Below are 23,149 nucleotides of genomic sequence, written 5' to 3' on the forward strand. Positions count from 1 at the left end.
TCAGATGTCAGGTGACTGCCGATGCTGATGAAAAAAAAAGTATACCAGTTTGCTTTGTGTCTGTTAAATCTAAACTTCATATATATAACAAATCAAAAGAGTTCATAGTTCCTATTATACACTAATCCATGTTCAGAGGAACCAAACTTATATATTGTCCAAAAAGAAAAAATCCAAAATCTTCATCCTAAATAAACATTTCTAAACTGATATCTAACTAATCCAAACGAAACCCAATAGACTACATCACCAGCTAATCGATTAGCAATGAAAAATAGTCATTCTTATTTTTTAATCACCTACATATACATCAACAACAACTACATCAATGTGGAGTTACAAAAATCAACTCAAATAGATTCTACCAACTCAAATAATAAACCTACATATACATAAATTTAATAGTTCGACAGACAAATACATATTGGTCAGTTCATAAAAATTTTGGTAACTAAGATTACCAACCTACACCTACATTCCTACATCAACTATTGAATGACCAATGTCAATAAAGAAATAAATTGACTGACCAATCTACATTGACTTCAAAAACAAGGACTGTACACAAAGCTTTCGTGAGTCAATCACTTAAAAAACATGTGTTCCTACATTAACTTCAAAAACAACTACCTCAATGTAAACATGCAATTATTCGTGAAACAACGACTTCAAAAACAAGTGTTCCTACATCAACTAGTGACTTTCCTACATTGACTTCAAGAACAGCAACCACAATTAAAACATGTGTTTATTCGTGACTCATTTGACACTAGATAAAGCATTCGGTTTACAAGACTCTTCCTAAACAGCAACCACAATTAAAACATGTGTTTATTCGTGACTCATTTGACACTAGATAAAGCTTTCGGTTTACAAGACTCTTCCTAAATAACAACGACTGTAAACAAAAACACAATGCATACAAATCCTACATCAATCCGCAAAAAATTTCAACCACTCCACAACTTTCAATAAAACCTTACCTTCTTTGGTGTAGAATCCTTGGCCGTCCGTGCTCAAGAAAATCATTCAATCGCCTTCGCCTTTAAATCCGACGAACTGAAGAAACCCTAGGATTTTATTTATTAACAGAAATTCCCCTTTTATAGATCGTCAATTACCAACTCCCGCGATGACGGAGGATTCTTCTAATCGCTTGCTGATTTCATTAGATTGACTTGCTTCACTTGTGTCGGATTCTTCGAAATCGCCTGAAGATTTTGTTAAATACACTTACTTCAATTGTGTATGTTATTGAAGGAATAGGTGAATGTTGCAACCGATTGGTGAGTGACTGTCGAGATAACGATTAACAGGAGGCAATTGGGTTGCGGTGCTATCCTTGCTGAAGGAGGAAAATGGGAGAAATGAAAAGGAGGAAAATGGGAGAAATGAAACCCTAGAAATCAATTCTCCGCTTTTTTTAGAGAAACAAAATCAGAGAAACGAAAATGGTTTATTTCCATTTCTCACCTCTTTCCTTCATAAACAAACAAGAGAATTCTTTCCAATTCCATTTCTCACACCTCACTTCCCTCTACCAAACACACCCTAAGTCTACAAGTGCTCACACTCACACCTTTGCTTTGCGGCTGATGAAGAATACAATGGCGAAAAGTGGTGAAGTGTGGGACGATTCTGCCCTTGTGAAAGCCCTAGATGACTCTATTTCCAAATACAAGGTCTCTATTTCTCATACTCGTTTCATTTTCTTCTCAATTTTGTGGTAAAACTGAACTAGGTGTTGCATTATACGCTCGGTATGCTGTTTGTTTAGCTGTCTAGGTTATGCTATTATATGTATGACCATTGATAGTTTTCAGATTCATTGATATTTTTTATGTTGATAGAGATATATCTGATATTAGAGAATTTTTAGTGTACATGTTGGTTTAAGTAACCTAGGGCTTTATTTTGTTTATATTGTTATGTTATATTTTCCTAATTGATATTTGGCATAGTTTAAACAGTAAATTGATGGTATTTAGTGAGATAAATTGAACAAACTGTGAAATTTCTGAACTTATTTTTGGAACTTTTTAGTATATATAAGCGAAAGTATTAAGACACGAGTTAGTCCATGTGTGACATCTCATTTGTAAAATGCACCGTTATGTAACTCTCACCAAATGCATACATGATCATTCTAGTTTAATTAACTTTTAGACAGTGTTGTTAAACTCTTTAGGCGGTGGGGTGCCAACTAGCGATTAATCGGATTGGAATTTTATATGTAGTTATTTTAACGTATTTATATATATCTTGGTTTTAAATTGCGCGCATATTGCGCTGATGCGCTGTTGCGAGGTCTGGGGCGCATCAACTGCTGCGATGCGTTGGGGTTACATGTTGCGCCAATATTGCGCCAGATTTCGCATATTGCGGCTTGCATAATTCGCTCTGATGCGCGCAACGTGTAATTAGGGCTAGAATCGGACCTTTTCAATTGAAAACTGGGTTGGATCTTTTAGTTATGAAAGTTATTACTTACCTGGAGATGATAAAGAAGTCTTGTATAGTCATGGAGAAATTTTGTAGAAGAAGAATCAATGTAGAAGGTTGGGAGATGGAGGAGGCGGAGGCTAAATTAATATATAAACCCTAAAATTGTTATCATTTACTTGTACATCAGGCTTTTTTAGTTGTACATTTGAATTAAAGGCTTTTTACAATTTATTTAATACAGTATATATAAAATATATTGACAATCAACAGAATTTTCACTGCTTTTACCCACGTTTCCAAGTTAATAGCTGAATTTTAGTTTAGGTAAACAACCAATAAAACTGTTCATGTATGTTTATTTACCCATATTTTTTATTTTTTGAAAGTTTAAAAGTTAAGATGTTAAAATATCATGTATAATTATTTTTTTAAATTATTTTAATAAAGAACACATCAGATACGTGATGCGCTCGCATCACGCAAAACGCATCGAATTTTAGGACATAACGCATCGGAGCGCTTCGCGCTATTTAAAACCAAGATATATATGCGCACACACAAACGCTTCAAAGTTTTGTATATATTTTTTCAAACTTACTAGTTGGTTTGTCTTAATAAGTATAAATTTCCAAAACTTCAAAGATTATGACCGTCATTGATTGATTACTGATTTTTTTAGTGGTCGATTAGTGTAAATCGCATCGGCAGCCTACAGTTAGTGATTAACCGCCAGTTATAGACTTATAGTGGATTTTCACATCATTGTATTTAGAGTAGAATTGTAGATCCATGGGGTTAGCTATACTTGATGTGGGTTGCAACTTGGAGACTGCATTCTAAAACATGTAGCATTAAACATTTGTTTACTTTCAAAAACGAACGTCTTTTTTTTAGATAATGCATGACAAAGGAGGTGACATTGGTTCTCTTAAGGAAGAAAGAATCACAAAAGACACAAAAGAAAGCGCACCAAATGTCGTCAATGAAAACATTGAAGCTAAAAGGTGTGTGTGTGTGTGTGCATTAATGGTCAAACTGTCTGTAAAGCTTATCATAAGTGACTGATTTTTTGTGTATAGTGCAAATGTGGAGACAGATGACATCACAGTAACTGAAAAGTGTGCTTCTGAAGTCGTTTCACAACATGCGGTTCCAACTAACGGAGACCAGATTCAAGATGCAGATTGTAGTAATGCTAATACAGAAAGTGCAGAACATTATAATCATTTGCTCAACCAATACAATGCTGTTGAGGAACAAAGAAAAAAACTTTTAGAACAACTTTACCAATATGGTCATTGGGACCCGCAAGGTTATAGTTACGGTTATGGTTATGGTTATGGTGTTGGTTATGATTCTCAATACCAAACCGTGTCTGCACCTCAAACTTCTGGACCGCCTATATGTACATGTCAACCCACTGTGTGTCCATACTCAACTTCATTAGCTCAAAATGGAAATTCAGTTTCTGTAGAAGAAGATGGTTTTATTAAAGCAGCAAAGGGAGCAATTGACAAAGCTATCCGTTCATTTGATAAAGGTCAGCGTGTTCTTTAGTGGATATTAACTATTAATTATGTTTTTTGCGTAATTACTTATTTTTAAATTGTAGAGGGAAAGAAAGAGCAAGAAGGAGAGACAACGTCTCAGACGGATCTTTCAGTTGTTTTGAATGCTTGGTTTTCTGCAGGGTTTCATACTGGCAAGTAAGTTGTTTTAAGACTTTAAGTGCTCCTTTTATTTCAAATTAATCTGAAAAGGAAAAAAAAAAGGTCAACTTGACCAGCAAAGTCAACACGTGTAACCTTGCATTCTCATTTGCAGGTATCTCTCCGAGCAGGCTTCTGCAAAGAAATGACGTACTCACAAAATGTAAATCCAACCAAGGATCTTGTATGGGATTATATATAAGCTTGGCAGCTTGCATGATTATAAAGGAGATTGTTATGTCAATCAAGCTATGATAAGTGGTGCCGTTTTGCATGTTGAGCATCATATGTTTCAGTTTGTGTACATTATTTAATATATGTTGGTACTTGGTACTGGTTCTTTTTTTCAAGTTACATGGTTGTTTTAGAAAGATATATCAATTCAGGTTTTATCTTTTTTCAAATCATGTTTAGTAAACAAATAATTTATAAAGTTTACTAAATGATGAAAGTGAAGCTAATGGCATCTTTGTATTGCATTCTTTCCAGTTGTTACAACTTCATAAAACATTATACAATACATACATATATAATTATTCATATACTCATAACTTCTGACTCACGAGCTCACACTTTAACCCCGGTTGCAGCTTCCTTGATTTGGTTGATCGTAAAAACTCCAAAGCAATCGTCGTCTTTGACCGCATTTATTGCAGCTAGTGCCACATCATCCACACTAACAGGTGGCGCAAAAAGCAGGTCCGATGCTGGTATAGCACTCAATGGTTTGGTGTAGTTTGAGGTTGCATCAAGAAGTTTTTCCACTGGTTCGCCTATTAAATTCAGCGGGATCTCAATATTGCCCACCTTTCTTTTACCATATATAAATCCAGGCCTTAGAACTACACCTGCATATGTAAAATGACATATATGCCCATAAAGTTATAAACAGTTAAACAGCACCACAACAAATAGTCAAATGTGAAAAAATTCTATGTGAATTACCAGAACTTGGGTATTTGGAAAGAACTTCAGATTCGGCTTTTCTTTTTCCCGTGAAGTATCCAGATGTAAGTAAAAACGACGGTAAGTTATAGTCGTGCACTGATATCAACACAAACTTTGGAATTCCTAAAAGAAAATGGAAGTTACTTGAACGGGTCAAACGAGTCAAACGTCGGTTAAAGAATCTTTACCATATTCCTTGGCAGCATTTACTGCAATGATATTTGCCTCGCCATTAATTCGTTGCATTTGTTCCTCGCTACCGAAACCTCCTAGGGTTGAAATAACTGCAGTGGCGCCTGGAAGTACCTCATCCCAATTTACATAGAAAACATCTCCTGATACAAACAAACTAACAAACATTAAAAAGGAAAAGCTGTCGAGGGGTCTTTTAGATATTTTACTGCTGACGACGAATCTAACTATCGTACCTGTGATCCAAGTCACTTGATCTTCCCATGAACCCAAGGTACTTGGCCGTCCCGACCTGAATAAAATAATCCACGGAGGTTTTTACAATGAGTGGGGTTGGCCATTGACTTCAATTTAATTATTTAATAAGTAATTAATATATTAAATTGGTGCACCTGCTTAGGCTAATGACTTCAATACCCCTAGATGCTGCAGCCTTGCATATAGCAGAACCAACAAAGCCACTGCCTCCCAACACTACAAGCTGATAGAAAGAAAATTTTTGATATTGTTGATGTTTAGAAAAATTAACAAAATGAAATGAAATAAATAGTCTATGTGAAAGTTTAGACCTTCTCAGGCTTGATATCTGCTTCAACATCTATAGTGCGAGAATTGGTGTCCTTTATGCCAGCGTCAGCATAGCTGCACTTGACACCGAACCTCGAAAAGCTGCAGAAAAGACAAAATCAGATTATATTACATAACAAAATGGTTTAACTTTTTGTACAGGTTAAAACAACTAGTTTGGATATTTGGTAGACTTAGGCGACTTGTGTAATTCACTAACAACTTTTAAATAGCTGAATAAAGGGTTTTCACTAACAACTTTTAACACCTAAAAACGATGGATAAAGTAGCAGTGTTTTTATGCGTATTTTAATATACGGAAAATCACTATATGCTGGTTATTTCGGTTTTCACTTATTAATACTTTATTTAATCATTATGATTTAATTTTGAAACGTTCAAAACTTAGCTTCCATATAATTTACCCAATTTTGGCAGAATTCTTACTGCACATACAAATGGTGTGAGAAAACTAAAATCACGCCTTTAACTCATGTGTTCCTCACGATTTTAACACGTAATTGTTTATATTCGAGGCAAGATGTACACGAGGGTCATGTAAAAGGTAAAAATGTCATTCAATGCCATGCCAGCAGACAAACGGGTTGTCCTACATGTGCATCCAGTCTATGTCAAAAGTAGCAATTTTTGCTTGTCCACTGAACAATCAACAATGGCTTGCTTACAACACAAAGCAAAGTATTATGCTTCAAAGAACAATCATTTTATAAGCATGGAATATTCAACACCATTATGAACTTAAAACAAATCCCCAATTTAAAGAAATTTGGATTCAAGTTGCACCAACACTCACTAAATATTTTATACATACAATTCACGTGATAACCGGTTCAATAAAACATCAAAATTTAGGTTATTTACACCAAATTGCACCAACAATAATTTGATGAAGATCCACTTAATTCGCCAAATTCATCACAAACAAAAGGAAGCTTAGACTCAAATTACACAAAATTCACACTTCAAACAAGTATTAGAGGTGCAAACACCGGTTACTGTAATATCGGTTAGTAACTGTAACCGCTTATTCGTCAAGTGGCCAAAACCGGCTTTTAAGTGAAAAATCCCTAACCTATGTAACCGGTTCGGCTATTAACCGAAAATAACCTATACAAATGAACCTTAACTTATTGATTATAATTAAATATAATAAGATCAGCTATCTCTAGATATGACAATTAGTGTTGAACCACTTGATTGATTAAAAATTAACCTAGAAAAGACGCTCATATTATTATGTAACAGAAAGCGTCAGAATTGAGTTAAATTAGGGTTAATTAACATAACAGGTGGGTTAGAACAGATTAAAAAATAAACACGCAGATACATATTTAACAATATAATATAATATAATATAATATAATATAATATAATAAGAGAGCTGACCGATTGGTGTGAGTTGAGAAATAATGCGAACGGAAAGCAGATGCAAACATAGGAGTTGAAGGTAAAGAAGAAGAAGGTCTGGTAATGGTAGCAGCGTACGATAGCCATGAACAACAAGACATCTTCTTCTTCGTGTTTCCAGTACCACCAGAAGTTAGAGAAGCAGTGTTCTATAATTTGGTTTTTGTTACGAGTTTTGGCTTCTTTTTATTCTATGGTTTTGAAATTGTTTTTTTTTTAAAAAAAACATTATTTGAGGGTTATTGATGATGGTCATCTATTTACAAAAGTATCGCTCTAAAGTCGCGTTATACGTGTTTAGGGTCGTCTTTAAGAATCACTTAAAATTTTAGGGTATGAGACGAGTAAGAGTAAAAAAATAGGCCTTTAAATCACGTTGTCAGTTATGTGATAGATAAATTGACAACTTTTAAAAATCCCAAAATGGACCAATACAAAAAATAATAATAATAAACAAGTTACTAAAATGATTCATATAAAACGCAACTTAAAGTTTGTTTCTATAAAAATATAACACCACTTGTGTGAAGAGAATTGAACTCGTGACTCTTGATTCCATATTCGATACCTCTTTCCATTCAACCAACAACCAAATAGTTATACGAGTGAAAGAAGCGGCTTATAACTTTGCAATAAAAGATTGAATCTCATTTCCTATGTACAAAAGTTAAGAAAAGTTAATATAAGTATTAGATACTTTTTACCCCAAGATTGATTGATTAGTCATCATGACTTGAAGCGGGTTCAAGAGATCAACTTTAATGGGTTTTACAATCCATTACCATATGTATTATTCGAAGGTAGATTGATAAAAATGGTCATTTTGAAAGCTTTTGTTTTAAAACAAAATTATATATAAAAAAATAAATATGTTTTTAATAATTACGGGCCATTTAAAAAGATGGGCCTGGATCTATTACACTCCCTTTTGGGGCAGGCATGCATATGTGGCATGAGAAAGTGAAAATAGTAAAGTAGCCATATCACTTGTATGATGTTTTAGGCCGGCGTCAAATGGCTAATGTGGTCACAAACAAAGTTATACGGTATAATGTATTTGACTAACGTTAAATGACTTATATGACCACTAACAAAGTCAAGTGGTTCATACGATGTGATGCATTTGACATACAAGTGAGAATTGTGGCCACTAACAAAGTCATATAATAGGTTTGTCAATTTTCACCATGTCATTATATATGACATCACACTATGTATCTATTGTGGGACCCTTTGTAAAATGAAAAGATAGATTGTGTTAAAGCTACGCTTATTTAAGTTAAATATGTATGACATTATCATACTTATCTTGTGAGTGTTGTTTGACGTACAAGTTGTGTTTTCTTATTTATGATCGATGTTCATCGGTTTCAAGTCATAAACACTAACATGGACTCAACTCCTACTAGTACGTTGGGTTATGACGAGCACATTTCTTTAGGAAAATTACAAAAATACAGTTTTTACTTAATAAATTGCATTAATAGATATTGACTTTTATACTTTTTAAAATGGCCTTATCCAAAATCAACCAATCAGGACAAATAAGCAAGATAACTGGCAACGACATAGCCAACACATAATGAAGGAAATTTAGCTCCGACTACAATCATGTCGGTATATAGGTTTTCGGCTAGAGTGTTGGTGACACTTCATGTGTGGCAGCGTTGGCTATGTTTTAGTTATGCCAACATAAGTCTAGCCACCTTCAGACATGTGTTATGTTGTGGTTAGAGAAATGAAAGTAGATCGTATTTTTATAATAACAATTGGATTAAAAAGAAAGAAATTATGAGTTATCATTCACTTGTTAAAAAATACCACTTTTAGAAAAATCAATAAATGTATTTATTATTGTTTAATAATATAAGTTATTTAATCTTATTCATTTACTGGTTTTTATCCCCCGTATTACGGGGGTTGCTTTATATTATTTGTTCTAATATTTATTTATTTTTTGTATTTATATTTTTTTTTATTGTATGAAATTTAATAATATATTTATGGTTTGATGATAAATTGTTTGACAAATAAATGAGATGTTATAACTCAGTTTAAAAACTATATGGTTTTGATGAGACCCAAGACCCGTTTATTTCTTTTACTATAAAATTGGTTTTTTAATTATAAATAATATTTATGAAAGTTAATAATATATTTATGGTTTGATGAGACCCAAGACCCGTTTATGTTTTTTACTATCAAATTGTTTTTTAATTTAAATAATATATATATCTTTTTTAAAATAAATAAGATATTAATTTTTAGTATATCCTATTTTATAGGATTTTTACATCAATAATTTGGTGAGAATAATTTTTTATTGATGGAGATGTTATAACCCGTTTAAGGAATATCTGGGTTTGGTAAGACCCATACCCATGAATTCGGGTCAAATGCATGAGAAGCCACTATTTAGAAATCAAGCAAATCTGGTGACTCCAAAAAAGGGGGGAGCGATCACATCGCGACACGTAAGATTTTTTGGTTTTCGTTTATATATATTATAGATGGGTATACATAAAATTAGACATAAAGAAAAAGAAAACAGATAAATAAATAAAGTCACATACTCACATTTGTGTTTTATAACAATTTTTATTGAATTAACATGCTAAAGCCTGCGAAGAAGGTGGAGAAACATGCTAAAGTCTACGAAGAGAACCAACATGTTTTTGTCCCTCTTGCTTTGATACCTTTGGCTCCTTGGCACCGGAAGCCATCCGTTTCCTAACCAGGGTCCAACGGGTTGTGCATGGCAATGTGTCGACTCCAAAGGGGCAGGGGTATGTCTTTAGCAGGTTAGGGTTTGCAATTCAGAAAGGGGTGGCGGCGCAGCTTGTTGCCCGCCTACCTGCTATGTTGATGTAATATCTATGTTTCTATTATTATTATTAAAAAAAAAAATTGGTGACCAAAGAAAAAATTAACAAACTAGTTTATAACTTGTATAATACAGTCTTTTAGGTGTATTTAACTAACAAGTTGTCTGCTAACTTACTTGAATACTATATAACATTAATGAACATGTGTAAGATGTCTTGCCCTATTTGGATGACATCTCCTGCTGCAAAAAAAAGTATATCAGTAACACAACTACATTATCAACAACTCAATACTATGTTCCATCCGATCTGGTACTAACAGCAACACATATTGTATCAAATTAAAAGTAATGTGTCCTAACATATCACAAGAAGTAATAATAAATACCGCGTCATGTTTCAATTTCATGGACCATAATAACTCACGATCGTACCATGTAACAAGTTAATGAACCCATCAAACTAAATGCTAGCTAGCGAATATGGTAAGAAATTAAACTAAGGTAATGTCATATTTTATTATCTATCAAAGACAAGCTACAACTTATATCATTAGAGTAGCATTGAAATCCAGGTGAAGAAGGATAGAGAAAGAAGATAGGGACGGGCTGATGGTGAAAAATCGTGAGCAAAAAATTCAAGCATTTAAAATGAATAATGTGAGAATGAGAGAGAAAGAGATCATAGAAATAGAAATAAAAGAGAGGATGAAACAAAGGGTTATTATGCATCCATCATTAAAGGTATAAGACCAAGCGTTATGGTTTAGTTCTCCTAACACATTAGATTTGTAGAGGCGTTAAACATCAGTTCATGGTGGGTGCCAAGGCTTGAGCCCCTTTGGGCGTGAGTGTGTTAATGGGTTCAAGGGCAAGATGCGTTGAAAATGTGTGTGTATTGTAGTGAAGAGTTGACCCACTGCACATAGTCTAAAGGGTTTGTTACGATTTTCAATGATGATTAATAAGTGTAACCGAAGCATACATATTTATTGTTTTCATGTAATCTTCCCACATGAATGTCATGCAACCGGGTTTTGTGAGAAAGTAGTTGCATGGATGACCAACAAAACATGAACTCCAATTCAAGTATCACCATAAAAAATAACTGGAAACCCATGTTTTATAAGTTTTTTTTTAAATTTCTTCTAACATAGTGTATAATATTTAAGAATAATCAATAAAAATATTTATATTTATTGAATAACTAGTTTTTATCTCCCGTATTACGGGGGTTGTTTTATATTGTTTGTTATATATTTATTTATTTTTTTGAATTTATATTTTTTTATTGTATGAAAGTTAATAATATACTTATGGTTTGATGATAAATTGTTTCACAAATAAATGAGATGTTATAACCTGGTTTAAAAGCTATATGGTTTTGATGAGACCCAAGACCCGTTTATTTTTTTACTATAAAATTGGTTTTTTAATTATAAATAATATTTATGAAAGTTAATAATATACTTATGGTTTGATGAGACCCAGGACCCGTTTATTTTTTTACTATAAAATTGATTTTTTAATTTAAATAATATACATATATATATGTATCTTTTTTAAAATAAATAAGATATTAATTTTTAGTATATCCTATTTTATAGGATTTTTACATCAATAATTTGGTGAGAATAATTTTTATTTAATGAGATGTTATAACCTGTTTAAGGAATATATCTGGGTTTGGTAAGACCCATACCTATGAATTCGGGTCAAATGCATGAGAAGCCTCCATTTTAAAATCAAGCAAATCTGGTGACTCCAAAAAAAGGGGGAGCGACCACATCACGACATGTAGGATTTTTATGTTTTCGTTTATATATATTATAGATATATAGATTAATTTAAACATCTAGATTTATTGATCTTATATTTCGGCCATCTACAGATTACGTTTTCTTTGAATAAAAAATTGATTCTCTTTCTAAAATTTGCTGTGAAAATATTGGTGTAATACTAACGTAGAATATGCAACAAAAAACAACAAAAAAAACAATATAATGGCCCATGCAGGTCTCGAACCTGCGACCTTCGCGTTATTAGCACGACGCTCTAACCAACTGAGCTAATAGGCCTTGATGTTATTCCTTTTGTTCTAAATCATAATATCGTTAACTTAAATCTTATCATATCATCCATCAGAGATCTTCCTCCAAAAGAGTTTTATGAAATTGACTATCCAGACTTGAGAGTAAACGCACAGAAACTGAGAGAGAGAGAGAGAGAGAGTAATTGGAAATGGCTCGATCTGGTACGACGACGAAAGATGACGCACACGCTCTGTTTCACTCACTCCGATCTGCTTATTCCGCCATTCCTACTAATCTCAAGGTTCACCCTTTGAATTATAATAATAATAATTATTATTATTGTAAGCCCTAATTGATTCAATTTATATTGTGGTTTGTCTATCCAGATCATAGATCTGTACGTGGTGTTTGCTGTCCTCACCGCTCTAATTCAGGTACACAACTTGCTTATTTTTAATTTTGCTAGTTATCTAGCGAATCGAGTATAAATCAAATGTAAATTGAGTGTAAAATCTATATCGATTATGCTACCGGGATTGCTTTTGGCATCAAAAGTGAAAGTTATAAATTTATATTGTTAAAAGCTAATTTTCTATTTTATGTTTGATTGAACAGTCAGTGTAGCTCGGTAGCTGTTATTATTTTAGGTTTAAGATCTGATTATGTTTTTCTTGCAAATTCGTGAAAGCAGACGTCTGTTAATTTTGGTTTTCATGTTTCTTTTGGTGTAAATGCTATATTTGGTATTTTTGATTGTTTGAATTTGTCTTCTTTGCGATCAAGAAAAAGTTCTTAGGATGTATGACTAAACTTACTGCAGATTTGTAATATGCAAAGGTTCTCTTTTTGTGTTTCAGTGTTTTGATTAATCAATATACGAAGTGTTTCTATTAGTTTTGAGTTATAGTTGTCTATATCGTTGGTTCTGATCCACCATTTTGTGATTTTGAGTTTATATTGTAGTTCTATCTATGCATGAACAGTCTTTAAGGAGTTTATAGTTACTGATGTTGGCTCTTTGTTGAGTTGCTTGACGATACTTTTAGCAGTCTACTTGACATAGTTAAATCATAATTTAAATCAGTTTGTAATATTTAATCTTGGAAAGCAAGTAAGCAGACACAGTGTATTCTTAGTAGACTCTTTGACAAATACTTTTAGAGTTTAGACATATCTCTTTGTTTCCTCTAACGACAAGAAATGTGAATGGAAACCCGTGACAATATGTCTGGTCTAGGTTTGTTTGTTCTTTCAACTAGTGCTGTGATTGTGTGAAGTTGTTTGGAAATGATTCATGTGTGTTGTTTAGTTTAAAGTTTTGATCTTTTCGCTGCTCTGTATGTCTTAATGATGATGATCATACTGTTAGGTTTAAGGTGTCAAGGGACCCACAAACATCAACTGACATAATGAAAATGGTACATGACAAAGATGAAAAATTTTAAATGTCTGTTTCACTTAGAGTTTTTTTTTGTTAACTGGCTACTTGCTAAGTTGCTAAATAGTTATTACTGCTATGCTATACTCGCTTACGTAATACTAATCATAGGGCATAAATTTCAGGAAACAAACTTGAAATGAAGCTTTTTTGTGTTTTGTTTATCACCAGGTGGTTTACATGGCAATAGTTGGGTCGTTTCCGTTTAACTCTTTCCTCTCGGGTGTGCTTTCTTGTGTGGGGACCGCAGTCTTAGCTGGTAAGCTTAATCTAAACTCATTATCTTGGATAAATGGTTTCCATTTTCAGCCCAACATATTGTCTTGCCAACTTGTTAACATTTTTTTATATTTGTCATTTTGGCTATAGTTTGTCTTCGTATCCAAGTGAACAAAGAAAACAAGGAATTCAAGGTATGTTGATTGATCTTGCATAAAAACTTGCAATTACCTGATTAAACATGTGTGTAGCTTCAACTTCTATATGGTAACATGCGATGTTAATTTGTTAAAACACTTTGCAGGATTTACCTCCAGAACGCGCTTTTGCTGATTTTGTTCTGTGCAATTTGGTGCTGCATTTGGTTATTATGAATTTCCTTGGATAGGTTGCGTTTTTGGACATGTTATATGACTGCATTTTAATGATGTTGATCTCATGAGTATGAATCTGTAATGCTGAGTAACGAATTCTGTATTGACAATAGATAATTATTTTCTTGCTTGTATTGCAATATGTAGCTCATTTCAGTTCAGTGGTTATTCATCTGGTCTACTATATGTCATGTCAAATATACAAATAACAAATTCAGTTTTCGATAACTAAGCCTGTTGGGTTTAGGGTTGTTCACGAGCTGAGTTAGGGTGAGTTTGGCTCGGTTAAAAATTGAGCCAGCTCGGGTTAACTCGTCCAAAATAGTATGGGCTCTGTTTTAAAAAACAATGGGCTCAACTTGGTTTTGGTTTGGTTGGATTGTTAGAACATAAATAAAAGGTATTGATCCAAATTGGGTGAATAATATTAATGTATTTTTAAAAGATTGAATGTCTTTTACTTGGCTACAAGTTGTTAATAGTCGGGGTTAATTAAGCAAGCTAAACAACTTTGGCTTGAGCTCTGCTCGTCAACAATCCGGGAACTTTGGCTTGAGCTCTGCTCGTCAACAATCCGGGTCAATTTTGTGCGAGTTTTGAGACATGAGCTTGGACCGTTGTTTTAGTAGTGTTGCTTAACAAACATTCTTATATTTTACAGAATGTGATGATACTTTGAACTTTCTTTATCTAGTTATAAAAGTACTACCAAAAGACTTTTTAAAGAAGTGGATAAGAGAATTGTATTCAGTCCTTTTGTGGAAAAATTTGATGCGTGGAGATATTTTCTTTAGGAAAGAAAATGAAATGATATATTTCTTTTCTAAAACTTGTGAAAAAAGTCAATGGTAAAGAAAAGTCTAAGCATTTGTGGAAATAGATGTTGAGATAGTGACCGGAGAATGTGACAAAAGGAGTTAAAACAACATAGGACACTCATTAACTTTTATTAAAAATGCGTAATGGTTTAATTGAAAACACAATTATTATTTAATTTTTTTTTAAAAAAAATGTGAAAGGGTGAAAGTGGTAGGTTGAAAAACAAGTGATCCCACCTCTTTTGCCTTTAATGTCGTTTATAGACTAGCGCCCAAAGAGACTCGTTACTCTTTGGCACCCTCTTCTTGAGATGGCGGGGGAGTAAAGCCCACCACATCCTCACTACACTTGGTCTAAATGTTATCTATTAAGTTGTTTAATCATAAGTACTCAAAATTTACCATGATTGTAAAAAGGTCAAGTCATTCATAAGTTAAAACTCATTAATAAGCGAGCTTGAATATAAGCTTTAAAATAAAACTTGATTAAGCTTGTGAGTTGTGCCTGTAATATAAAATCTACATTTACAATAGTGTTATTATCTATATATAAATGATAACACAACAATTTAAACTTTACATATATAATCTCATGTAACTAGAATTATACATATACATAAAATAATCACATGTATCTATAGTTGAGTAATAAATGACCCGAGCCAAATTTCTTGTTCAGAGAAGATGATTCTTTTGGCTATGACTTACTCCTCGATTTAGTGCATCTGAAAGACAAAAAAAAGGTGCATATTTTCATCAACAGGGCTTTCTCTACGGTGCTAGTTTTGGAAGAGATCAAAACTAATTGCTCATTTGCTTGGTTGGAATTTGGATAAAGTCTACAGTTTTGCACAAAGAGTTAGATTGACTAGCTTGGTTGGAGTTTCATGTTTCTTTTATGACATGAGTGGATTTAGCTGGTTTAGGTTGTTTTTTTCCAGTTGCTATGTACTCTTTGGTTGTCCTCCACCTTCTAACCGAAGATTAGCTTTTTTGTTATTTAATTTTGCATTGCCTCTAAAAAAATAAAAATAAAATAAAATTCAACGTAAATCCTCAATAAAGACTTGTGTTCCCGAGTTCACTTAACGAGAAGAAAAGATGAAAAATTTTCTTTTCAATTTCTTTTCATTTTCTCTTCTCTTTATATTTCTTTACAAATTGAAAAAAGAATATTTTTTCAAACTTATTCTTTATTTGTCATTGAAAAACAAATATTTATCATATTTCATTTATTTCTTTTTTAAAAAAGCCTATGAAGCGCAATAATTTCCTAATACTTCATTTTTTTCATCTTTAAATAAACTTGAAAACAAAACCAAGTTAATGGAGATGATTGAGTGATGAAAGGAGTAAAAAACTAAAAACATTGATTTTAGAAAACCTAAAAATTTATGAATTATCACTTCACACAATCCCAAACACAATAAGATAAATAAAAAAAAAAACAAGAAAAAGGGTTAAGTAACGGTTAGCCGGTTAGTTCCAGTCTGCCCAACATTCATTTCCAGGTCCAGGCGGTGTCAGTCATCTTTCTATCTATCTAACTAGCTCATCCAAAATATCCAATCTCCATCCTCCTCCTTTATTATTATTATTATTATTATTATTATTATTATTATTATTCGTTTTCGATTATAACCATCTCCGCCATTACTCCACCACCACAGCCACCACCACTTTAATAACACCGTCAACAAACAACACTATTATTATTATTATTATTATTATTATTATTATTATTATGTCAATCATCTCTTCTTCTTCTTCTTCTTCTTCTTCGCCTACTCTCTTCTTCTCCACCGCTAACCCTAGGGTTTCTGTTTCACCTACTTCTTCTTCTTCAACCTTACGCTCTCGCTCAATTATCCGACATTTTCCCTACTTAGCGTTTTCCAGGGCTGCGAATGCCGCCGCCGAGACCTCGTTTGAAGATAAGAAGTGGTCGTCATCCTCCGCTACGCGACCGGTTACCGGATCCGACTTCGATTACTCGCATTCATTCGTGGATGCGCTAACCGAACACGGTGAGCGGTTTCTTTACAATGAATTTACTAATTGAACTTGACTTTATTTTAATTTAATTGATGAAAATAGTGACTGTAGATGAGTTTTCATTAGGTTTTATCTGAGCATCGTAGGTGATTTCGTCAATGTTTGTGCAATGAATTTAGTAATTGAACTACTGTGATACTGTATGTAGGCATGTGCACTTGATTTTGTTGTAACTTAATTGATGAGGTAAGTGACTGTAGATGAGTTTTCGAAGATTGATTGATGATTTGCTGTGATATTCGTTCGTTAGCGTTTTTTGATTGAGTTACTGTAGGTTTTATGCAAACGCGGTAGGTGATTTCGTCAATGTTTGTGGTGGCGTGCATCCGTATCGGACTCTATGCGCTGTGTGTATTACATTCTTGAATGATCCTTTAGTTACTATTTGTTGTCTAAAGTTTTCTGAACTGATTTGTAATAGGATAAATGGTTTTGACAGCCTGCATGATGTTTTGGATGAATTCTTCAGTGAATGACTGTGTAGCTTATCTAAATATATTTGTTTTGTTTGAGTATGTTTGAACCATTGACATTTAGTAATGTTGAATACATGTGCTGCGTCGTTTTGTCGTATGGATGATTTATACGTTGATTATGTTTGCTATTACTGTCTGAGGAGGTTGAACCGTCAATATAACTTATCTTGTTGTTGGATACTTGGATATTTTATCATTCTCAGTGTTATCACCCAACGCTTTGATTGTGGTGCTCTGGTTATTCATGACCTTACTGGTTTTGAGATACCTGTTGTTTGTCAATCAATCAATCAATCATGCCCAGTAAAATCCCACCGACAGCAAAGCTATAAGTAGGGTCTGGGGAGGGTGGGATGTAGGCACACCGTACCTCCATCCAAAGGAATGAAGAGGTGGCTTCCAGAGAGACCCTCGGCTCTAAGTACATGTGTATGAAGCAAAATAAAGGAAATCAAAGTTTAACAGTTATATACAAACTACCCTGTTGTTTGTCTATCCTTATATGGCAGGATGAGTGTATGATATATTGGGGTTCTTTTAGTATAAGGTGTGCGTTGAAGAGAGAAGTATATCTTTTGATGCAATTTTAATTAATGCATTTGTAACACTAGAAATCATTTGGTTACGTAAGCAATTGACAATTTTGGTACTTTGTAATGGTCGGCACCCGTGTTTTTCTTTTTTTTTTATTTTGGTCCAATCGTCCTCATTAACACATCATAAAGCTCTAGAAGGATCTTTGTGATAACAGTTATTTATCCCTTCTGTGAATGACAGCCAAACAACTCATTTTGAAGAATATAACTGTATTCTGTAGCCAATTTATTTGTACCATTTGTATTTTGAGAAGCTGAGTCCTATACACTGTTAAGTAGGCTGGTCACTTGTTCAGCAACAACCGTTTCAAATTCTGTTTATATCATATAAGTTACGTCATCATATAAAGTCATCACATTTGGGAGTAATTAATAGGTTATCTTATCATGTTAGACAATTACAAATTGTTAGATATGTTCTGTCTCGTTATATTTACACGTACCATAAGGAACCCTAGTGGCTGAGTGACGCGATAGTTTATTACTTGCATATTTGGGTACTGATATTTGCAAGTTTTCTTTATCGTTACCATACAACGTTATTTGTTAGTCTTTACTCTTAAGATATTTTTTGTAAGAACAAAAAGTATTTATATGATTTAATATATATATTTTCTATGATTTAGTAAGATCTCGCTTCTGTTTACCTCTAAAAATACCTTATTTTTTCCATATGCATGCTAAAATCTATCTAATGTGTGTTAGTTATACTATTTCTTGCAGATATTCTTTCTGGAATTAAAAGAGAGGTAGAAGCTGGAACACTACCAAAACATATTGCTAACTCAATGGAGGAACTCTACCATAACTACAAAAATGCTGTGATTATTTTTCTTGGTCTCATCCTTATTTTTTGAAGTGTGTGAAACATTGAATAGCATCTGCCATCTGATTAAGAGGCTGATTTATATAAATGTCTATATATTTTTTTAACTTTCAACGTTCTTTCCTTATCCAGGTTTTCCAAAGTGGAGATCCCCTTGCAGAAGATATTGTATTGTCAAACATGCGTGTAGCACTTGATCGTATGTCCTTGGCTGTGAAGGTCTGCTTGGATGATGCATATTTGATAATAATTCATGTTAATCATGTTTCTCCTCTCTAAATATGTTGATTAATTTGCAGGAGCCTTTCGAATTTTCACCATATCATGAAGCCATTCGGGAACCTTTTGATTACTATCTGTTTGGTCAAAATTATATCCGCCCTTTGATCAACTTCAGGTAAGTTAAAATACTTGACGGTCTTTCTGTTGATTTTCACTATTCTGTTTATGCAGGTGTCATTGTTATTCCTAATCATGGTCATATTTGGTTATCAGGGAATCCTATGTTGGCAATGTCTCCGTTTTCAGTGAAATGGAAGAACATCTCAAGAAGGTACCTGGTTTCTTGTGGTTCTTATGTCTCAATTCTTCTTATTATGTTTTTTTTTTCAAAGATCCTGATAATATCTTGTGGACAAACAGGGTGAAAATGTGATTTTTATTTCCAACCACCAGTCAGAAGCAGATCCAGCTGTTATTGCTTTGTTGCTTGAAACAACCAATCCCTATATTTCTGAGAACATAGTAAGCCCTTTATAAATTGGTGCCACATGTTATGAAAATGTTCAGTTGAGTTTAATATCTGATTACTGTAATGCAGATCTATGTGGCAGGGGACAGGGTTATAACAGATCCTCTTTGTAAGCCTTTCAGCATGGGAAGGTTCTTGTTTATTTTGATTTCGACATAAAAATCATGACTTAATAATATCATTGTGTTCTAATATGAAGTTACACTATAGGAACTTGTTGTGCGTGTATTCAAAGAAACATATGAATGATGTTCCTGAGCTTGCTGATATGAAAAGGAGAGCAAATACAAGAAGTTTAAAAGAGATGGCTTTGCTTTTGAGGTATCTAATATCCTTTTTTCTAAAATAACTAAATTAATGTTGGAACTTTCGTGTGGTTATAAAATCATAATTGCTATCTGCTTTATTTCGTCCTTTAAATACTTACGTGTAGATAAATTTCTCATCATAGTTAAATGTCTTTCAATCAAATCAAGTATGCATGTATCTTTATGATTTCATAGTGTATACCTAGGGGTCAGTGTGGGTCGGTTATGGCTCTGATAGAACCCAAAAACTAAAATATATATTTTATTGAAATAAGAAGATAGTTGGCCCGATTCGAGAGGGGCTAGTCTCCGATTTAACCAATTCGAGATGGTAAGTCTCCAATTACAAGAAGAACTTGATAATCATAATAAACAAGACAGTGAAAACTAAAACACAAATGAAATACTTATAACATAATTTAGGTAATTAATATCTCCTAACATTCAGCCTTTGACCGTCAATGGTCAACAGTCAACCCCCCACTAATTCAGCCCTAAACCTTTGCTCCTGATTGACTGGGTAAAGGTAACTGACCCAAGACCATTTGGACCCAGATGGGTTGACCCGCTGATAAGGTGGAGTCTTATCAGGCTCACATTGAAAGTAGGTTTTTGAGTTTTTGAAAACTGCTCAGTTTTTGGCTTGGGTTTGGTCCTACAAATCGGGGTTAAAGTTTTTAAGCAGAAAAAATAATTAGCTAAAATTAATGAATTTGGGTTTAAGTCTATTAGTCAGTTAATAATTAATTGTTGTACATTTTGAGCTAAAATATTTGGGTCATGATTTATAATTTTTTTGTAAGTTACTTAAATACAAAATTAGAAGTGAAAATCCATAAATTCGGTTCAGTCCAGTTTTTTTGATTTTCATCACATGCAAAACCAAAATCGAACCGGAAGTTTGGTTAATACGAAAACTTAAAACCAGACCGTAGGTTTTTGTTTGGATTTGGTTATTTTGGTTACGAATCACTTTTTCAGTTTCATGCACACTCATAATGCTACCTTCCAAATTTTGGCTTGTTGTAATTGGCTACCTTTTTAATTATTCTTTTACCTCTTTTGATCATGTGTTATTCAAATAACTTCAATGCTGTTTAATCTTTTTAATTAGTTTAATAGTTTTAGCTTTTGAATTATAGGGGTGGATCAAAAATAATATGGATCGCGCCAAGTGGTGGAAGGGACAGGCCAGATCCCATCACAAATCAATGGTTTCCAGTAAGACATCTTTCCTTCTATGACACGGATACTATATGCTTTGTTACACATTGTTATTTTACTAGATTTGGCAACCACGTGTTTATACTTTATAACTACATATGCTGTGTTAAGGCACCATTTGATGCCAGCTCTCTGGACAACATGAGAAGGCTTGTGGACCATGCTGGTGTGGTGGGCCATATATACCCTTTAGCGATACTGTGCCATGACATCATGCCCCCTCCTGCTCAGGTGTGTTTTTGTTGGTTCGGTGTCCCTTTTTTCTTCCGTTACTCATATGACGTAACTCAATTACTTTTAATATAAAAAAACATTTTTGAATAGGTTGAGAAAGAAATAGGAGAGAAGAGATTGGTCTCGTTTCATGGCACTGGAATATCAGTCGCACCTGAAATTAATTTCCAAACAGCCACTGCTTCTTGTGGATCCCCCGAGGAGGTTAGTATTACATATTTGTTGAAACTTGAAAGTGAAAAAAAATAAAAAATAAATACACCAGATGTATGTAAATTGTTACAATTGGAACCTTATAAATAAATTTCTTGCAGGCCAAGGCAACTTATTCACAAGCACTTTATGATTCGGTGTGTGAGCAATACAGCGTGCTACAATCCGCCATAAACGGAGGAAAAGGCTTAGAAGCATCAACATCGAGTGTCTCATTGTCGCAACCGTTGCAATCTCTTGACTAGTTTATGTTTACAGGCATGCATCCTTTTAAAAGTCTTTGCATAATAGGAGGAATTGGATTTGTTAAATGACTGTTTGTTTTGTGAAGGCAGCAGCAGGTGAAGAATATTCTTTTTTTTTACATGAGCCTAGGTGTATAGATACCAAATCATAGAAGATCTTCTGCAAGCAAATTCTATAAGCAACAGAAAAAAAAATGTTGTTTATTTAAGTTATTTCTTTAGTTTTCATGAAGAAGATATATAGTATGTGTAATGAAATGATTGAGGGATGGGCATGTACAGTTATGTTAATGTTAGCTTGTAAAGGACCATCAAGCAGTAGATAAACCTTCAACACAGACATCATGTTGGGCCTTTATCTGTTTGAACTTTTAATTCTGGCCGCCTAAATATTTTCACAGCTTTTCTTTTAAAAATTTTAAATAAAAAAAGGTATATTATAATCATTATATGTAGAACATTTACACTTTGTACAAGTTTTAAATTGTGGTGTCAATTTTATTTGCTTGATTTTTAACAAATGTTGAAAATACCCATTGGTTACTGATGTATAGGCTCGGTCCTATAACTCGTCTGTAAAAGGAGACACCAGCTTACCCTCTGCTTGGCTCAACTGAATATAAGGTGACTTATATGTGTCGGGCTTATTAACTAGGAATCTGAATGGATGATAACGAATGTTTTCGTTTTAACAAGGTGCTATGGTTTTTGGAAACCGGTTTTGTTAAACACTGTTTAGACCTAAATCGGACCATAGGGTTGAAATCAGTTTATAATCCTATACTTCGAAGCCGGTCAAACCCAATAATTTCCCTACAAAAATTGGTTCTTACACAAAACAGTTTGGACAACATGATTTAACCATCTTTGGGCCAACCTGAACCGGTTTGAGCCTGGAACCCAACCCAATTTCTGCACCTCAACTAACATACGCTCCTAGAGTCCTAGTTACTTGGCATAAAATTGTGCTGTTTCAAGTCTCACAAAGTTTGCATAAGATGCAATTTATGAGTAGATTTTGGATGTTTTGTGTTGAAATGAAATTTAATTCAGATTAAAAAAAAGGACCGTCGGTTAGTTGAAGAAGTAAATTAGAGTGGTGATATTTTACTTATATAGTACGAAATGCCATAAGTTTTTGAAAGCGCAATTTTCTCTTAAATGCTTGAGGGAGTACTCCCACGTCTTCATTTATAGCTACTTCATAAGTTTTTATTCATACAAAA

The 23,149-nt window shown here is 33.5% G+C and overlaps 4 protein-coding genes and 1 non-coding gene across 6 annotated transcripts; 3 read left to right on the forward strand and 2 right to left on the reverse strand.

Moving 5' to 3' along the window:
- Nucleotides 1-1,565: 1,565 nt before the first annotated feature.
- On the forward strand, nucleotides 1,566-4,498 carry LOC143575048 (uncharacterized). The gene is made up of 5 exons (XM_077059510.1): nucleotides 1,566-1,682; nucleotides 3,340-3,449; nucleotides 3,525-3,985; nucleotides 4,058-4,151; nucleotides 4,270-4,498. Exons 1-5 carry the CDS (start codon nucleotides 1,596-1,598, stop codon nucleotides 4,301-4,303), a joined length of 786 nt encoding a protein of 261 aa, XP_076915625.1. The 5' UTR covers nucleotides 1,566-1,595; the 3' UTR covers nucleotides 4,304-4,498.
- A 102-nt stretch (nucleotides 4,499-4,600) lies between these two features.
- LOC143575047 (uncharacterized protein At1g32220, chloroplastic-like) lies at nucleotides 4,601-7,400 on the reverse strand. Its single transcript, XM_077059509.1, has 7 exons — nucleotides 7,269-7,400; nucleotides 5,864-5,963; nucleotides 5,687-5,775; nucleotides 5,531-5,586; nucleotides 5,291-5,437; nucleotides 5,100-5,225; nucleotides 4,601-5,002 (listed from the first exon to the last, which is right to left on the reverse strand). Exons 1-7 carry the CDS (start codon nucleotides 7,388-7,390, stop codon nucleotides 4,722-4,724), a joined length of 921 nt encoding a protein of 306 aa, XP_076915624.1. The 5' UTR covers nucleotides 7,391-7,400; the 3' UTR covers nucleotides 4,601-4,721.
- A 4,717-nt stretch (nucleotides 7,401-12,117) lies between these two features.
- On the reverse strand, nucleotides 12,118-12,191 carry TRNAI-AAU (transfer RNA isoleucine (anticodon AAU)). Its single transcript has one exon. It is a non-coding gene; the product is annotated as a tRNA-Ile (tRNA).
- A 109-nt stretch (nucleotides 12,192-12,300) lies between these two features.
- On the forward strand, nucleotides 12,301-14,233 carry LOC143575065 (dolichyl-diphosphooligosaccharide--protein glycosyltransferase subunit DAD1-like). Its single transcript, XM_077059523.1, has 5 exons — nucleotides 12,301-12,447; nucleotides 12,533-12,580; nucleotides 13,756-13,843; nucleotides 13,954-13,997; nucleotides 14,108-14,233. The coding sequence occupies exons 1-5, from the start codon at nucleotides 12,355-12,357 to the stop codon at nucleotides 14,189-14,191; spliced, it is 357 nt and encodes a 118-aa protein (XP_076915638.1). The 5' UTR covers nucleotides 12,301-12,354; the 3' UTR covers nucleotides 14,192-14,233.
- A 2,370-nt stretch (nucleotides 14,234-16,603) lies between these two features.
- On the forward strand, nucleotides 16,604-22,277 carry LOC143575049 (glycerol-3-phosphate acyltransferase, chloroplastic-like). Of its 2 annotated transcripts, none has more exons than XM_077059511.1 (13): nucleotides 16,604-17,022; nucleotides 18,846-18,943; nucleotides 19,081-19,167; nucleotides 19,248-19,345; nucleotides 19,444-19,501; nucleotides 19,591-19,692; nucleotides 19,769-19,830; nucleotides 19,910-20,020; nucleotides 21,150-21,228; nucleotides 21,343-21,462; nucleotides 21,556-21,669; nucleotides 21,780-21,936; nucleotides 22,014-22,277. In XM_077059511.1, the coding sequence occupies exons 1-12, from the start codon at nucleotides 16,740-16,742 to the stop codon at nucleotides 21,921-21,923; spliced, it is 1,356 nt and encodes a 451-aa protein (XP_076915626.1). In that variant the 5' UTR covers nucleotides 16,604-16,739; the 3' UTR covers nucleotides 21,924-21,936; nucleotides 22,014-22,277. The 2 variants fall into 2 exon arrangements, with proteins under 2 accessions (XP_076915626.1, XP_076915627.1); XM_077059512.1 differs by having other exon boundaries at nucleotides 22,017-22,277.
- The last annotated feature ends 872 nt before the right edge of the window (nucleotides 22,278-23,149 follow it).

This window comes from Bidens hawaiensis, unplaced genomic scaffold (assembly GCF_021521415.1).
Source record: "Bidens hawaiensis isolate Kalapana, Puna unplaced genomic scaffold, B.hawaiensis_p1.1 tig00027291_1, whole genome shotgun sequence".
NCBI classification, from domain to species: domain Eukaryota; kingdom Viridiplantae; phylum Streptophyta; class Magnoliopsida; order Asterales; family Asteraceae; genus Bidens; species Bidens hawaiensis.

What these genes read in the sequence shown, in the direction of transcription:
- LOC143575048 (XM_077059510.1), top strand. Translation starts at nt 1,596, where the DNA reads ATGAAGAATACAATGGCGAAAAGTGGTGAAGTGTGGGACGATTCTGCC. An exon ending in ACTCTATTTCCAAATACAAG is followed by an intron (nt 1,683 to 3,339) that starts GTCTCTATTTCT and finishes TCTTTTTTTTAG; the next exon opens with ATAATGCATGACAAAGGAGG. An exon ending in GAAAACATTGAAGCTAAAAG is followed by an intron (nt 3,450 to 3,524) that starts GTGTGTGTGTGT and finishes TTTTGTGTATAG; the next exon opens with TGCAAATGTGGAGACAGATG.
- LOC143575047 (XM_077059509.1), bottom strand. Translation starts at nt 7,390, where the DNA reads ATGTCTTGTTGTTCATGGCTATCGTACGCTGCTACCATTACCAGACCT. An exon ending in TCAAGTGACTTGGATCACAG is followed by an intron (nt 5,438 to 5,530) that starts GTACGATAGTTA and finishes TGTTTGTATCAG; the next exon opens with GAGATGTTTTCTATGTAAAT. An exon ending in TTCCAAATACCCAAGTTCTG is followed by an intron (nt 5,003 to 5,099) that starts GTAATTCACATA and finishes TTACATATGCAG; the next exon opens with GTGTAGTTCTAAGGCCTGGA.
- LOC143575065 (XM_077059523.1), top strand. Translation starts at nt 12,355, where the DNA reads ATGGCTCGATCTGGTACGACGACGAAAGATGACGCACACGCTCTGTTT. An exon ending in CCATTCCTACTAATCTCAAG is followed by an intron (nt 12,448 to 12,532) that starts GTTCACCCTTTG and finishes TTGTCTATCCAG; the next exon opens with ATCATAGATCTGTACGTGGT. An exon ending in GGGGACCGCAGTCTTAGCTG is followed by an intron (nt 13,844 to 13,953) that starts GTAAGCTTAATC and finishes TTTTGGCTATAG; the next exon opens with TTTGTCTTCGTATCCAAGTG.
- LOC143575049 (XM_077059511.1), top strand. Translation starts at nt 16,740, where the DNA reads ATGTCAATCATCTCTTCTTCTTCTTCTTCTTCTTCTTCGCCTACTCTC. An exon ending in ACCATAACTACAAAAATGCT is followed by an intron (nt 18,944 to 19,080) that starts GTGATTATTTTT and finishes TTCCTTATCCAG; the next exon opens with GTTTTCCAAAGTGGAGATCC. An exon ending in TCACAAATCAATGGTTTCCA is followed by an intron (nt 21,229 to 21,342) that starts GTAAGACATCTT and finishes TGCTGTGTTAAG; the next exon opens with GCACCATTTGATGCCAGCTC.